General features: G+C 45.3%; 2 protein-coding genes across 3 annotated transcripts in view; both read right to left on the bottom strand.

Moving 5' to 3' along the window:
• tbk1 (TANK-binding kinase 1) overlaps window positions 1-3,993 on the bottom strand; it is a 9,677-nt gene extending 5,684 nt beyond the window's left edge. The window contains exons 1-8 of the mRNA XM_069519905.1: window positions 3,846-3,993; window positions 2,790-2,914; window positions 1,664-1,804; window positions 1,457-1,586; window positions 1,053-1,234; window positions 478-638; window positions 291-401; window positions 21-200 (exon numbers count right to left, since the gene is read on the bottom strand). Of these exons, the coding sequence (XP_069376006.1) occupies window positions 21-200; window positions 291-401; window positions 478-638; window positions 1,053-1,234; window positions 1,457-1,586; window positions 1,664-1,804; window positions 2,790-2,876 (992 nt within the window). The 5' untranslated portion in view covers window positions 2,877-2,914; window positions 3,846-3,993. The remainder of the gene's footprint in view (window positions 1-20; window positions 201-290; window positions 402-477; window positions 639-1,052; window positions 1,235-1,456; window positions 1,587-1,663; window positions 1,805-2,789; window positions 2,915-3,845) is intronic.
• Window positions 3,994-4,769: 776 nt separating this feature from the next.
• lrp6 (low density lipoprotein receptor-related protein 6) overlaps window positions 4,770-15,376 on the bottom strand; it is a 29,923-nt gene continuing 19,316 nt past the window's right edge. The window contains exons 12-23 of one of the 2 annotated variants that reach the window (XM_069519881.1): window positions 13,837-14,163; window positions 13,450-13,652; window positions 13,154-13,365; window positions 12,328-12,518; window positions 10,867-11,076; window positions 10,439-10,564; window positions 10,121-10,357; window positions 9,758-9,868; window positions 9,416-9,646; window positions 9,196-9,332; window positions 8,752-8,849; window positions 4,770-8,481 (exon numbers count right to left, since the gene is read on the bottom strand). In XM_069519881.1, coding sequence (XP_069375982.1) covers window positions 8,175-8,481; window positions 8,752-8,849; window positions 9,196-9,332; window positions 9,416-9,646; window positions 9,758-9,868; window positions 10,121-10,357; window positions 10,439-10,564; window positions 10,867-11,076; window positions 12,328-12,518; window positions 13,154-13,365; window positions 13,450-13,652; window positions 13,837-14,163 — 2,390 coding nt within the window. In that variant the 3' untranslated portion in view covers window positions 4,770-8,174. Of the gene's footprint in view, window positions 8,482-8,751; window positions 8,850-9,195; window positions 9,333-9,415; window positions 9,647-9,757; window positions 9,869-10,111; window positions 10,358-10,438; window positions 10,565-10,866; window positions 11,077-12,327; window positions 12,519-13,153; window positions 13,366-13,449; window positions 13,653-13,836; window positions 14,164-15,376 lie in introns of both variants that reach the window. The other variant, XM_069519880.1, reaches the window with a different exon arrangement.

A 15,376-nucleotide genomic window follows, 5' to 3' on the forward strand; every position in this document is an offset into this window, starting at 1 on the left:
GACGGAGGCTCTCCTCTCACGTGTTGTACTCGTGGATGTAGACGTGATGCAGCGTCGCCTGCTGCAGACTGAACACGTAAACCACGGTTCTGTGCAGGATGTCGTTGGTCTCGGCGAAGAACTGGTCGAAGCCCCAACACTTCTCCTGATCGGCCTCCAGGATGTTGGCGAGAACCGGAGTCAGGAGGCTCTGCAGACCCCTGAGACACGGAGCAGAGCCGGCAGCACAACGTCATCACTGAGACACTTGAACGGCAGATTTAACGTGACGCTAGCGGACGAGGTCGTACTTTGACAGACTGCAGGACACCGGCATCTCCGTGCTCCACTCGATCTTCCCGTTCTCACACTTCTGGTGACCGGAGATCGTCCCGGACGGTTTCTCTGTGATGATTTTATACCTGAGACAAACAAACACCTCCGTCACTTTCATGTCTTCTCTTAACGAACGACTTCTCCGTCCCGTCGAGCTCTTACATCACTTCCTTGTTCCTGCGCGGCCCCTCGAACGGCCTGAACGGGAGGCTGCCGGTGGCGGCGTGGTAGAAGGTGACGCCGATGCTCCACAGATCCACGGTGGCGCCGTACTTCTTCTGGTGATCTTTTCTCAGCACCGCACGCTCATACATGTCGGGATGCTGCGGAGGAAACACGTGAAGAAGAGATGAACTTTCCATGAACTAGAGAGATTTTCTCCAACTCTCACGTCTGTTCAATGAAAGTTTTTTATTCGAACCTGTTTCTGCTCTGAGCTGGAACTTTATTCTAAGTTTTATTCTAAAAGAAAAATCTTTTTGGTTTAAAACCTAAAGAAGCAGCAGAGTCTTGAATTTAAGAAGCTGAATTCATCAAATCTTGAATCAATGAAACTTGAATAAACTTTAACCACATTGTACTTTTTACACTCAGCACTAAACAAACAGTTTTTAGTTATTTGTAGTTTTAAATATAATTTAGAGCAGAAACGATCGAACTTAAAACTCAAACTGATGATTCTAAGAATGAGAAACACGACCAGATTAAAATGATGGTCACTTCCTGTCGTCTCTCACCAGATATTCCTCGGTGCCGTACAGAGACACAAACTGCTCGTCGTCCTCCAGCTCTCTCGCCGCCCCGAAGTCCGTCAGTTTGTAGACAGAGCAGCCGTCCTCTCCGATCACCCTCATGATGTTTCCTGGTTTAATGTCGCGATGAACGATGCCGTATTCTCTCAGGTGGTTCATACCTGCCACTGGAGGAGCCACAGCCAATCAGAGAGCGGCACAGAGTTCTAAAGTCTGATTTTCATTATTAATGATCGACAGCTCGCGTCTCTTCAGTCGTCTCATTAGGTTTTTACACATTTTAAAAAGTGCATTAATACATTTCTCTGAATCTCTGAACGTTCTTAAATCAAACGTCTCTGACAGTTGTTCTTCCTGCAGTGGATCCAGACTCAGAGACGGTTTCTCACCGACATCGTGCAGGACGATGAGGAACTCGTCCTCCGGGAGTCCGTACGCATTGGACGACTCCTCTAACACGGTGTAGAGACTTCCACAGGGACAGTACTCCATCACCAGCACCTTGTGGCGAGTGTTTGACTGACGACAGGAAGAAGAACACGTTACAAACTACTTTCAACAAATATATAGGGCGAGAATGTTTCCTGGACACCGACCTCTTCCTCTACAGCGAAGAGCTTCACAATGTTTTTGTGGTTTAGTTTCTTCAGAACCTCGAACTCTCTCATCTGGACGTCGAGCGGCCGCAAAAAACTCAGGTTGTTGAAGACTTTGACGGCGTACAGGTCCCCGGTTTTCTACAAAACACAAAAATGAGAAATGATTAATATATGTGTGTGTAGAAAAAGGATGATGTTACTTGTTATATAATTATATAAAGTTAATTTATTCTACAGCAGATCAGCTGAACTTTAGGAAATGTGTTAAAATGGAGAATATAGGTTTAATCATATATAAATGTTTGTGTGTGCATTTAAAATCTGAATGAACCTGATTTAAATCTTCACGATTTTTAATCTGAGACAAATAAACTTGAATATTTGTTCTTCAGACTCGACGGTTCACGTGAGACCTCCTCTCTTTGTTCAGGTGAAACCAAACACTCGGGTTCAGACGGATCCTCAGACTCTGACAGGATCTTGGGGAAGTTCCCGCTCGTCTCAGCCTGAAGCTGAGAAACACTGAGTGAAGAACGGAAGGTCGAGGAGGACAAACTCAAAGACAAAGAAAAAAAAAGTTCACTGAACGAGCATCTTTTCATTTTCTACTTTTTATTTCTTCTTCCTGTCGTCCTCCAGTCTGTGACACAGGTCACATGACCTCTGACACTGTCAGGCTCTGTGACGCCTTCACGATGAAGCGCATCAATATTTTTCAGTTGTGAGCTCCGTCTCCAGAGACCCGTCTCCAGAGACTCGTCTCCAGAGACTCGTGTCTCCAGAGACTCGTGTCTCCAGAGACTCGTCTCCAGAGTTCATGTTTCACAGCTGAACAGCTCAGCAGCAGGTTTTCTGCTCAGACTCGTTCAGCATCAGATCCTCCTCGTTCTTCAGGTGAGAGGTGGAGCAGACAGACAGGAAGTGATCATGTGATCATGTTTACATCACCTGACACCGTCGTCAGCTCTCATCACCACAAACTGTCTTCACGTCTTCGTCTGTCTTCTACGTGTGTGTCAGCACTTTGTCTCCAGAGACATTTGTTTGTGTTTCTTCACTTTTTCAATAATTTCCCCAGTGATTAGTCAGAGCCCTGATCCAGTGGCGGAGGTGCAGCTCGTACCTTGTGTCTTCCACGGTAAACGTTGGCCGTCGCTCCCTGACCCAGCAGGTCTGAGATCAGCCACAGGTAGTTAGTGGTGCTCTGCATCCTGAAGGCTGCAAGTTTACCTGGAAACACAAACACACCTGTCGAACACAGGAGCTCGTTCAGTGAAAGACTCAGATCACAGAAATGTACCACGCCACAGGAAGTCATTCCTGCCTGTGGCCATTCAACTATATTACTCCTATAACAATCATACCCAATGTACAGTACACACAACACGTATTTCATACTTTAATTTGTATTTTTAGTCTTCTAAGTTTTATTTCTACCTTTGACTTGGAGCAATAGTAACAAACACAATGTCCCTCTGGGATCCATGAAGTATTTCTGATCCCAAAGGAGCAGAGACGAAGCTGATATTATATTTTAATTCTTATTTTCATGTTTTTAATAAAAGAATTATTATGAAAACGTTTTTTCTATATAACATATATAATAAATATTCTTAATGAAGTTTTATCTGTACATACTATCGAAGTTTATATTGTTTTTCTGAGTACTCGTTGACGACGCAGTGACGTCACTGTATCAGTGGGAAATTCCCGTTTCATCACGTGACCATCGTTTGTTTGTTACTGGTGATTTTAAATAAAGTTTTATCTCCTGATTTGATGCAATTCACACACAAACACACGCACACAAACACACACCCACACACAACATTAACACACACACACGCACGCACACACACACACAACATTAACACAAACACACACGCACACACACACACGCACACACACACACAACATTAACACACACACACGCGCACATTAAAGAAACGTTAACGTCAGTGACGTACTCTACGCTTGTGACGTTGGGAGTGAGCGGTTAGTCCCTGACGTGTTTTCATTTTGTCTCGAGACGTGAACTCGATCATTTCACGAACACGTTCACGGTTCAAACGGCGCGAGACACCGGGCCCGGTAGCGAAGACGCTAAGTGACGTCATGTGCCGGTGAAAACGCGTGTTGACGGTGTTTAACGATCTTTTTGTTCCGGTTTGTTTCTCACCTTCGCTCTGCGGCCCAGTCCTCCACTTCCGCTCTGACGCGTCATGTGACACACGTGGACCAATCACTTCAGAGAGACAGGAAAAGAGGCGTGTTTAGAGAGTGGCGGCGCGTTACCGTAAAGATTGAAGAGCCTGCGCACGTTTACATAAAAACCTTTTAATTGAAAACAGCAGCTATTATAATTTTATTATTTATTATTTTATCATCTAATTAATATGATTTTGTCATTATCATTGTATCCTTATTATTTTATCATCTAATTAATATGATTTTGTCATTATCATTGTATCCTTATTATTTTATCACCATTGGACCAAGTAATGTTCAATAAATAATTCTTACATTATACTATAATAATTAGGGCCATTAGAATCCACAGGATCACTCTGAAGAATCCAATTAATAATTCATTACTCTGATTCACCGGCCAGTAGGTGGCGCTGGTGTTGAGCCGAGCACAGAAGAGGAAGACTCGTTATTACGGTAAAAGAAAAAGCTGTAGAAATGAAAGTGAAATGTCGATAAACAGAAGTGATCAAATATCGAGTCACACGAGCTGAGTGTTGTATCTTATTCTACATGAACCTTTTGTGTATTTCATTCATTTGATTTATTAAACACTTATTTTCTCCTTTAAAACATCTTCTGTCTATAAAGTCAAATTATATTTCACACAATTGAATTTTCTATCATTAGTCTTTGACATTAAACCTCAGTTCCTGAAGTTTTATTATTTAGTATTTGTGTATTTTAGTTTTTCATGTGTTTGTATGAAAAGTTTGACAAAGATAAATAGAATTTCAGTTTCCCAGTGTAGACACAAGGTGGCAGTAGAGCCTGTACACAGCACATTAATACCACCGTAAGTTTTTAATTATATATCAGTTATATATCTTCATCAATCATCACTCAGACACGAAAGTAAAAGTTCACTCACTTTATATTTAACAAAAAGGAAAAAAATCAGCATTTCATGAGTTACAACAGCTTATGGTGGCCACTGGATGGCGCTGTACATCTGATGCTCTGGTTTACAGCGAAGCAGTCATCGTAGAAAAGAGTGAAACGAACGAGGCGAACCAAATGTTGGTCGTCTCCACAAACATCCTGGCAAAGCACCATGGGATCGAAACGGATGAAGGACATTTCAAAACACGACGACACAAACTTCTGTTTCCTGTTCGAACCTCCGAGAAACCTGGAGACAAAAGTGCTTCTTCTTTATTATAAAACATGAGTCCGCCTGTTTAAAACATTTCTTAAAACCTTTCTACTTTCTTTGACCTTTTTCTCGAACGTTCTTCACGATCTGAACTAAAGTCTCCTTCAGGTCAAAGTTCAGCCACAACGGGAAGAAAGACGTCGACTCAGGAGCGACACCTGGAGGCGTTTGATTCGTCTCATTCCTGTTTCACTTTAACCGAACACGAATTCGCCACGAAGCCTGGAGGAACTTTGCTTTCTGATAAATTATTCCCACAAATGATCAGAAGTGATCAATCAAACCTCGACATGTTTAAGTGTCTGAACCAAGGTCACGACCTCGACGACCTTCCATCAGCACGATGAACGATTTGTATAAAACATTTGATCATTTCGGCTTCTTGCATTAAAAACTTCATTTCTCAAACAATTTTCATGTTTTATATCAGAACTTATAAAGAAAACGTGTCGATGATTCTCTACAGATCGAGTTGAGATCAATCTAAATCACCAGTTTACGGATCCATCAGATTTTTAATTTTACTCCTCAAATATTAAATCAAACTCAAATGACTTAATTTATTCACTAAATTTCTGTTTCACTTTGATTTGATCATTAATCTGAGGGAAGAACTCGGTGGTTTGAGGATTAAACTGAACTCATTCAAAATGCTTCGAGGGAATAATTCAACAAAAACATCTCGTCATCATCTTATTTTAAAAACCTGGAGATCTCAGTCCGACTTCTCTCAGCTTCTTCTTTCCTTTCTTTTTTGTGACCTTAACTTTACACAACTTTACTCCGACCTCAACGTTTTGTACCGGAAATCAGCTAAAAAAGTTCTGTAAAGTGCAGTTAGCGAATGAGAACCTCTCCCAAAATGATTAACTTGACATGAGTGTGTGCGCACAGCCGGCCTGAAAACACACCTGACGTGTGTGTGTGTGTGTGTGTGTGTGTGTGTACCACAGGTAACTCAGCTGGTCGACAGCTGTGGGCAGATGTCGGGACGTGCGGAGGCAGCGGGAGCCGACGTTGTGTCTGAGGCCGGAGACGAACTGAACTTCAGGCTCGTCACTGAGTTTCCGTTCAGATCAGTGACTTTACATTTTTCTAAAGAGTTTCTTTACAATCCGAAGTCTCATCAGAACTGAACAAACGTTAACCTTTAAATCTGATTCAATTCAAAATGTTTCCATTCAGAAACAGAATCTTGTGCACAGAAATATTGTCAAGTATTTAAACCGTGTGCATCAGACTCATAAAATGATCTGTAGATAATCTCACTGATTTATTGTAAATCATCAATTTGTCAGATTTCATTTTATGGATCCGTGTCTTTGATCGAGTCTGAAAACATTTAGGTTTTTAAAGTCGGGTGTAATTTTTCTGAACAGCCGCCATTTTGAAATGAAGTCGTAAACACAATCTTTAAGCTGAACAACACAAACTTCATTAATGTGATAAATTAATGTTTCATGACGAACCCTCAGTCAATGTTCCAAACTTTACTGAAATATAAAAGTTCAGGATTCCGTCTCAGGTCTCGTGACGACTTTGTGACTAGGATCAAATTGAAACTGATTTGAACCGACTCGTTTCAGACTCGTGTGGTTTCTCTCGAGATGCATCTGAAGTTTTCGATTGTCGTTAAATTCACGCTGGTGTTTCGTTTCCTCTCAAAACGGACGTCTGGCGTCAGGGACGTGGAAACAACGACGTTTAGACGCTGAAACACATTTTAAAAATATATTTGTCACGAGAAACAAAGAGAAGAAAGATCTGCACAACGTTGTTTCAGCTCTGGTCCCAGATCAGCTCCCGAAGCCTCCACAAGGTAAAAATCTAAGAGTTTTGGCACAAACAGTCCAAACACCGGCTGACGTTACATCAACAGACACTGAAAACCTGGATAAGTTCCTCGACTCGACCGATCGCGGATTGTCGCCGTACGTTTGATTTTCTGTAGAAAAATATAATGATGCAATATAAAAAAAGACGGAATGAAAAGTACTGCAGAGTTCAATGAAAGATTTACAATGATTTTCTATAGAGCTTATAAATACGTTATCTACACAATATGTGGTACAAAAATACTATATAGCATTTAGTGGGCACTGATTCCTCCTCCACGTCACAACGATAAAAAACATGGAGATGAAACTGCTCAGGCACAAGGTCGCGTTCTCGGCGGGAAACGCTGCTTCCCCAACAAAAAACGAAATCCGATGACGACGCAGCTTTGAGTCGTTCAACATCGAAGCCGTCGCAGTCGAGTTTCTCAACGTTTCAGCGACAACAAAAAAAAAGTCAAACATATGCAAACGTTTTGGTTTAAATCTCGTCTGCGTCACGACGACGACGAGTTCCTGGATGTGGGTCACGTGACACAGACGTCGCCGCTGAACGTTTAGTGGGAAGAAGGATTTGTTGGAGGCCTGGAGGCAACACAAGGACACTTCCTGTCCCCGCCGGAGAGGATTTCATCAGAAGAAGTTCTTTGTGTCTCGTGTCCTCTGAGCCTCTGTAGCGCCTCCTGCTGGGAGACGCTGGAGAATAAATATGTGCCTTTTTGTTTTATTGCTTTGACTCGGAACTTTAACGTCTCTGCTCATGACTCACATCCACGCCGTCCTCGCCCGCGTCATGGTTACTGCAGACAAGATGGCTGCTGTGAGGGTGGGGGAGGGGCTCCTGTGGTCTCCTGCCGCCGCCGCGAGATGTTTTGATATTTGGCATCAGATCATTTGAACGCCCCCCCGCTCAGTTTTCGCCGCCTGCTTCTCGTCCTTCAGCGTCGTCCTCTGCGGTTTTTAAGGCAACGGATGTTCGTGATGATTTTAATAAAAACCTTTTCTTAAAAAATTTACAAATTTCTTAATACAAACGTCGATGATGTCATCAGTAAACACTGTATAGAAAATATATAAATATGTTTTTCTCTTTTTGTACAAATGTTCGTCAGCTCCTTTTCTCTTTTTCTCCTGTTTCCTCGCTCGCTCGCTCGCTCAGTCTCTCGTTCCCATTTTTAGCCTCATTTATGCACAATTGCTATTTACAGTGAGGGGGCGGAGCTGTGTGGAGGTGGGTGGGGCAGTAGGGAGGGGGTTAGGGGGGCGTGGCTCACGAGGAGTCCGTGCAGGGCGAAGGCGGCGGCGGGTAGAGGTGGTGCGAGTAGCTGCGCTCGGTGTAAGGCGACGGCGGGCAGCTCTCACAGTTCTCCTCCGCTGACAGGTACTGGCTGCGGGGCGTCGGTGGTGGCGGGAAAGGCTCCGAGTCGTAGTTGAGGTCGCTGGTGTAGCCCTTGGCTGCGGCAGTGGCGCTGGACTTGGGCGGCGCCCGGCGTCCCGGCGTGTAGTCGCTGTCGCACACGTCGGTGCTGCAGGGGGTGGTGGGCGGGGCAAAGTGGCGATAGGTGTAGGGCCGGTAGCTGAGAGACAGGAAGATCAGATGTTCAAATGTTTAACTTTATTAACACAAGTATCTTGACAATAAAGTTTTTAGTTAACAAAAACATTTTACTCTCACGTGGGTACAGACTACTTCCTGGTGATCTGACTTCTCTGTTGGATTGGTTGAGCTTTTAATTGAATTAATTCCTTATTTATAAATCTTCACTACGTCTCCTCTGCTCTTCTTGTATTTTCTCACTTCATCTTTTTCTCTCTGTCTCATTTAAAGCTCTTAATTCACGAGTTACCTGTACGACCGGTGTGTCGACGGACTGTTGGAGGAATAACCGAACTCCATCGTGTACTGAGAGCGAACTGTGGCCGGAGACGGAGGAGGATTCAGGATCTGAAACAGAAAAAGAAATAAACTTCATGTTAAAAATAACAGGCGGGTTATAAGTTCAAAAATGTTTAGAATTAATTGTATTAAGAAATAAAAGAATAACAACTTTAATTAACTTTATTTTAAATAATAAAAAGTATTTTTTATGGATCTTGAAAACGTTTTCTTTCAAAATTATTAATGAAATAATGAAAAATAATGAAAATATTGACATCGTTCATCAGAAACTGTCCAAACTGTCCTGTCCTCTCTCTCTCTCTCTCACTCTCTCTCACTCACTCTCTCTCTCTCACTCTCTCTCTCTCTCACTCTCTCTCTCACTCTCTCACTCTCTCACTCTCTCACTCACCGGGGGGAAGTAGGTGCCCTTGGTGCTTGACGAGCTGCTGGACGACGCTCCGGTGACGTGGGCGCGGTCGTACGGCGGCCCGCTGCTCCCGCCCATGATGCTGAGGGAGCCAATCACAGACTTCCCTCTGGACATACCTGTTTGAGAGCAAGCGTTAGTGTCGTGTTCGTTCGAAGACGATGAGACGGATCTCAGATCAGTTTGGTTGTGTGGGTCTCACCTGGCAGGGAGCTGGACAGCGAGCTCGGATGCGGTACGTATCCCAGCGGCACAGACGATGGCCCGTGAACCACAAAATCGTTGGTGACCGTCTCGCCATCATCCTTCATCTGCGGACAGAGGACGCGCTGACACACGAAATACACGGCGCCGACCACGAACAACGCCATGACCACAGCCACGATGGCGCCGATGGTGGTGTTGGGAGGAGAAGGCGGCTCTTCAGTCGGATCTGAAAACATTTAAATATGTTTCCATTATTCACTTTTACAACTTTGACATTGAGATTACATGTGTTTGTTTAAATAAAGTTTTGAGGGTTTGAAGGACGTGGAAGACTCACAGCAGCCGAACTCGTCGGAGTTGTCCGTACAGTCCATGTTGTTGTCACACTTCTTGTGTTTCCCGATGCACAGACCGTTCGAGCAGCTGAACTGATCCGGAGGACAACGAACTGAGAGAGAAACATTCATTCGTTCATCAGAGAATCGGATCATCGATGACTCATCAGATCAATAAACATCTTTATTATCGTCTCACACAGACCGCGAAGCTCAAGAGCTCAAGAAAGTTCTGTTAGAATAGAGTTAAAGCAAAGTCGTAAATTTAAATCAAGTCATTTAAAGCACAGTTATAAAGAAGCTAAAAGCTCATTGGTTCACCCGCTGATGCCGATGGGGGGGGGGGGGGGTGTTACCTGTCACACCTTCACACTTGTTCTCGTCCGATCGGTCCTGACAGTTGAATTCTCCGTTGCAGCGCAGACTCGAGTCGATGCACTGACGACTGTCGCACTGGAACTCGGACTCGGAGCAGACGGGACAGTCCTCCTCGTCGCTTTTGTCGTCACACTCGGCGTAACCGTCGCACCTCCAGGCCTGAGGGATGCAGTCGACCTCGCCGGACGTGCAGGAGAACTGCTCCGGAGAGCAGGTCGGAGGCTCTGAGGAGAAACCACAGAGAGACGATGAGATCAGGTCTGAGGTGGAGAGCGTGAGCGGGCGAGGGAGCGCTTCATTCTCACCTCCACAGGAGAGCTCGTCCTGCAGCAGCACCAGGTGGACGGGGCACGAGCAGCGAGTCGTCCCGTCTCCTTTCACGATGCAAATGTGGGAGCAGCCGCCGTTATCCCACGTGCACGGATGTTTACCTGCAGGAGAAGTGAACGAGAACAAGGTGAGAGGAGTCGGAGACGAGTTCAGGTCCTGTTCTGTCAGAAAATAACTCTGAGGAAATGATTCCATTAGATCCAAAGATTCATCCAAATTAAAATAATCTGACTGTTCATCAGTTTTTCTTCATTAGATAAATATTTAATATAATATTAATAATATTTCATTCTTCTGTTCAATGTTCTGAGTTTAGAAACTACAGCTCCCATCATGCTTTGGGTGCTGCAGGCAGATGCTGAACAAACATAAATCTTTATTGGTCATGATTCATGGGACTCACTGTACTCCCTCATGTCGAGCTCGTGCACGGCGTGGATGTCGCTCAGGTACGCGATGCGAGCCTGGATCTTGGTGCGTCCCTCTCGCGTCGTCTTGTCGATGCGTTCGATCATCTGCTGCTGCTTGTCGATCCAGTAAAGATGGTTCCCAAACACCGTCAGCCCGACCGGCTGCAGGATGTTGGAGTCCGCGATCACGATCCGATTGGCTCCTGGATTCATTTTTTTTTAAAGAGGCACCAGGGAAAAAAACAAAAACAAGGTTGTCGGGCAAAAAACTTCAGGAAGAGAAGCAACGAAAGAGGTGAGAAACTGAGGGGGAGGCAGGAGGGGAGGCAGGGGGAGGGGACAGGGATACACGAGGTCAGAAAAACAGAAACTTCAGAGAAACATCCAGAGAAATTACATCATGTGAATAATCTGTAATAATCTGTTAATCACATCTGGAGATGAAGAGGAAAACAGACGCCCCCTGCTGGTAGCCCCTGACTCAGCATGATCAGCTCATGTTCTTTCAAAATAAAAGCAGACTGTGAATTCAGTCATGAACTGTGACGAGGTCACTGTGATACTGGAGGAAACATCAGAGACGATGACGTCATCAAGAAGTGATGTCACAGTCAGTCGACCTGAAGGGGGCGCCAGCCTCTGCTGAGCAGCACTAACCAAACGCTCCGACTGAAACTGATCTGAGGACGGAGCGAGCTTCAGACCGCCGCCTGTCCTGCATCAGAGACACGAGGAGGCGTTTAGAGCAGCGCCCGGATCCTGCGCTCCGACGGCGTGACGGCCTGGTGTTTATATCCTCCACCGTCCTCTTGTACGCATGTTTCACATTCCGGACTGCCTGCGTCGGGCACCGCAGAATCACAGGAATGTGCTGAACGAGAGCGACACGCCGACCCCCACCCAGGACGACCCCCAGCACCACCAACCCACACCCCCTTCGGTTCTGTTTGTTTACAAGTGAATTGAAAGAATAAGAAAAGAAAATCTAAGAAATAAGTAAATTCAGTCATTAATAATATAATGATAGTAAAATTATAACTATAACAACAGCAGGAGACGTCTGAGTGTGAAAGACCAAACCAAAGTCGAATCCCAAACTTGAAATGTTTGATTCATGTTAAACACTTCACACGGTTTGATGACCCGTCATGCACTCATGGACGTTCTGCGTCCAATCAGAGAGCTTGCTGGGAGTTTTAGCTTCCTCCTGCATGACTATAAATTCTGACAGTTGGCTCCCGGCGAGAGTTACGATGTCGACTCATCGGTTAAATCCAGAGGTGTAGAAGAAGGTGGCAACAACAAGGAGCAAGCTTCCACTTCCTCCAGAGCTTTGAGGAATCAAACATGTGACACCTGATTCGTGTGAATCAAACGAATCATCTGATCGGTGCCTGTCTGCGCCGCCCGACGTCTGAATATGAAAGTTGGTCAGATTCATGCTTCACACTCACCGGAGAGGTCGCTGCTCTCGATTCGTCGCAGGTCAGAGTCGACCCAGAACAACTTCCCCACCTCGTTGTCGATGGCCAGAGCGACAGGTTTCCCCAAACCGCTGAAGAACAACACCTCTCGCTCGGTGCCGTCCAGCGCCGCCCGCTCGATCTTCGGCGAGCGCTCCAGCAGGTTGGTGAAGTACATGTACCTGTGGGAGAGGGAGAGGAGGAGGCGTTCATGTCGCTGTGACTCAAAGTTTGAAGTCGTGCAGTGGATGTTTGTTTTCCTCCCTCTGCTCTGGAGGAACCAGAACATCTGCAGACTCCATTTGTCGACCACACAATGACCCCGAGATTACTGCGCGAACCCCGGCCCGAAGGAAACCCTGCAATTATGGTTCCAAACAAGCGGCTCTCGGAGAGAACAAACACGAGAACAAACGACTGTGATTGGAAACAAGATGCACGCACAGAACAGCGAGGACACAAACTGAACACTGCGAACGTTCAGAGAAGAAATCCAGATGTCAGAACCACCTGCACGTGTCCGAGCCGCCTGCAGGGGTCACATGACTACATCTGACGCTGCGTCACGTTCACTGGATTGAAACTAGGGCTGCACAATATAAAACAAATTTACCATCATCCCGATATCGACATGTTTGACGGACGAATTGTAAAAAAACTGCTTTAAATGTGTTAATGTTGTTCCATGTATTCACGCTCCGCACGTCAATATATCTGGCCAGCAGATGGCGCCCTGCTGACAATAAGTCAAAGATATTCAGTTCACTTGTGAACTGATATTTTCCAAATGACTGTTTGATTTCCTGTGAACACTGACCCTCTCTCCGGGTTGACCACGATGGCACGCGGTTTGTCGTGCTCGCCCCTCAACACCACGCCCACTCTGCTGCCGTCCGTGCGGGTGACGTTGATGACGTTGGTGACCTCGCTGGTCCAGTAGATGAAGCGGCTGTAGATGTCGATGCTCAGGTCGTAGAGCTGCAGCCCCTGACCGAGTCCGCCCAGCGAGCTCGCCACCACCGTCATACTCTGCGAGAGAAGAGATGTTAACACTGCTCAGATGACGGCAGCAGATTCAGCGCTAACAGGAAGCAGCTCTGACGAGGCGCTCACCTGGTTCCCGTCCTCCTGCGCTCGGCGGATCACGTTCTGCTTCGAGTCAATCCAGTACAGCTGTTTGTCCAGCGGGTCGTAGTCGATGGCGCGGACGTTCCTCAGGCTGTGAATCGGCAGGATGATGTCGGGACTCTGCTGCTCGTCAATCACCATCCGATTAATGGCCGTTTTCTGACTGAAGAGCAGGAACGACGTCGGAGCTGAAAGGAGGACGAAGAAGAAGACGTTTTAAAATCCAGTTGGATTCATGAAAGGTTACAAACACCAAGGTTGTTCTGGTTTATTTGATTCTAATCTTTTTTTATCTGCTGGAAAACCAACATTTATCCCATGAAGATCATAAATGATCTTATCAGAGGTCAAAGTTCACGTCGAGCATCTCACCGCTGCACGTCTTGTTGTCATAGTTGAGGGAGAAATGGGCGGGGCAGCCACAGACGAAGCTGCTGACAGGGACGGCGAGGCACAGATGGGAGCAGTGTCCATTGGTGGAGGCGCAGGCGTTCCAGCCGCCCTGTCGGGACGAGTGGAACACCAGGATGTCCATGACGTAGTCCAGGTGGCCCTGGATGATGGTGCGGTTCTGGCCGCTGGTCTTGTTGGCTCGCTCGATGCTGCGCTGGCTCCAGTCCGTCCAGTAGATGTAGTCCTGGTACTGGGTGAGTCCAAACGGGTGAGGGAGGTCATCGGCGATCACCTCACGCTCCTGACCTGGAGGAGAGAAAGTTGAGGGATGAGACGAAGCAGGAGAATTAATTTCATCCGTAAAACTTTGGGAAAAAAAAGAAGATGAGAAAGAAACTAAAAGAGTTTCCTGTGAAAACGAAATGATCTTTAAGGTTCAGTTGGATCTGTTGATCTGATAAACAGCATCACGGCCTGCGTCAGGCTGAGATCTAAGTGATTCATTAACTCATCCACAAGGCTGCTGAAAATGAGACAAGAAGAAGAAACGACGTCTCGTTCTGTCCATTATAACATCACAAGAAAAGACATATTACAAATAATTTAAACACAAAGTCAGTGAATAAAACCCTGATGATGATGATGATGATGTGGAACAAATGTCTCTTTTCTTCAGGTTTTTATTATTTAAGTTATTTTAGGAGATTCATGTAAATACAAAGACAGAATTTCTATAATAAATAATAATAATGTTGAGTGATACATCTTGAATGTTTGAACTTTTATCGTCACATGTTTTCATGTTAATATCCGTTGGTGACAGAAATGTTTAGAATCAGTTGTTCACCATGAAACAACTACGATCGTTATTATTATTCTAATAATGTCGGGCGACATTAGGATCTGATTTCTACAGAGACAGATCATTTCTGTCAAAGACTCAGATCCTTGTTGTTAAACCAGAAACAGACGTTTTATCACCAGACTCCATTCACAAAAACATGTTAGCTCATTAAAACACGATGCTGAAGTCCGGCTGCTTCCATCTGTTCATATGTTTGTCTGATTGTGTTGAAGTACAAAGATCTGAATTCTTCTTCCACCACACAAACACAAACCAACCAACAGAGGCAGCGGTGAACCAACAACTCCCCTGATCTACGAGGTGAAATGTCAACACAGTCTGGTGATATCACGTCTGTTTCAATCAAAGGATCTGACTGGAGGAATGTGATCATACTGTTGTCAGACGTGTGTCCAGAGAAGAAACTACTGAGAGAAGGTGAATCTAGTGGAATATAATAAATGAGCTGCAGATAAATTAAGTACAATTCTAAAAAATAACAGGTTCAACTGTTTTCAGACATGAACTGAAGTCAGGACATGTTCCTGGCATGTCAGGAACATGTCCTGGAGGTTCTGTATGTGAGAAATGTCTGAGTCACTGAACTCCTCGTCTTTCCGAGTTGACGTCTTCGGTGTTAGAAACGTCAACACGTCCACTCACTCACTGGGAAGT

The sequence above is a fragment of the Paralichthys olivaceus genome, chromosome 23, assembly GCF_024713975.1.
Source record: "Paralichthys olivaceus isolate ysfri-2021 chromosome 23, ASM2471397v2, whole genome shotgun sequence".
NCBI classification, from domain to species: domain Eukaryota; kingdom Metazoa; phylum Chordata; class Actinopteri; order Pleuronectiformes; family Paralichthyidae; genus Paralichthys; species Paralichthys olivaceus.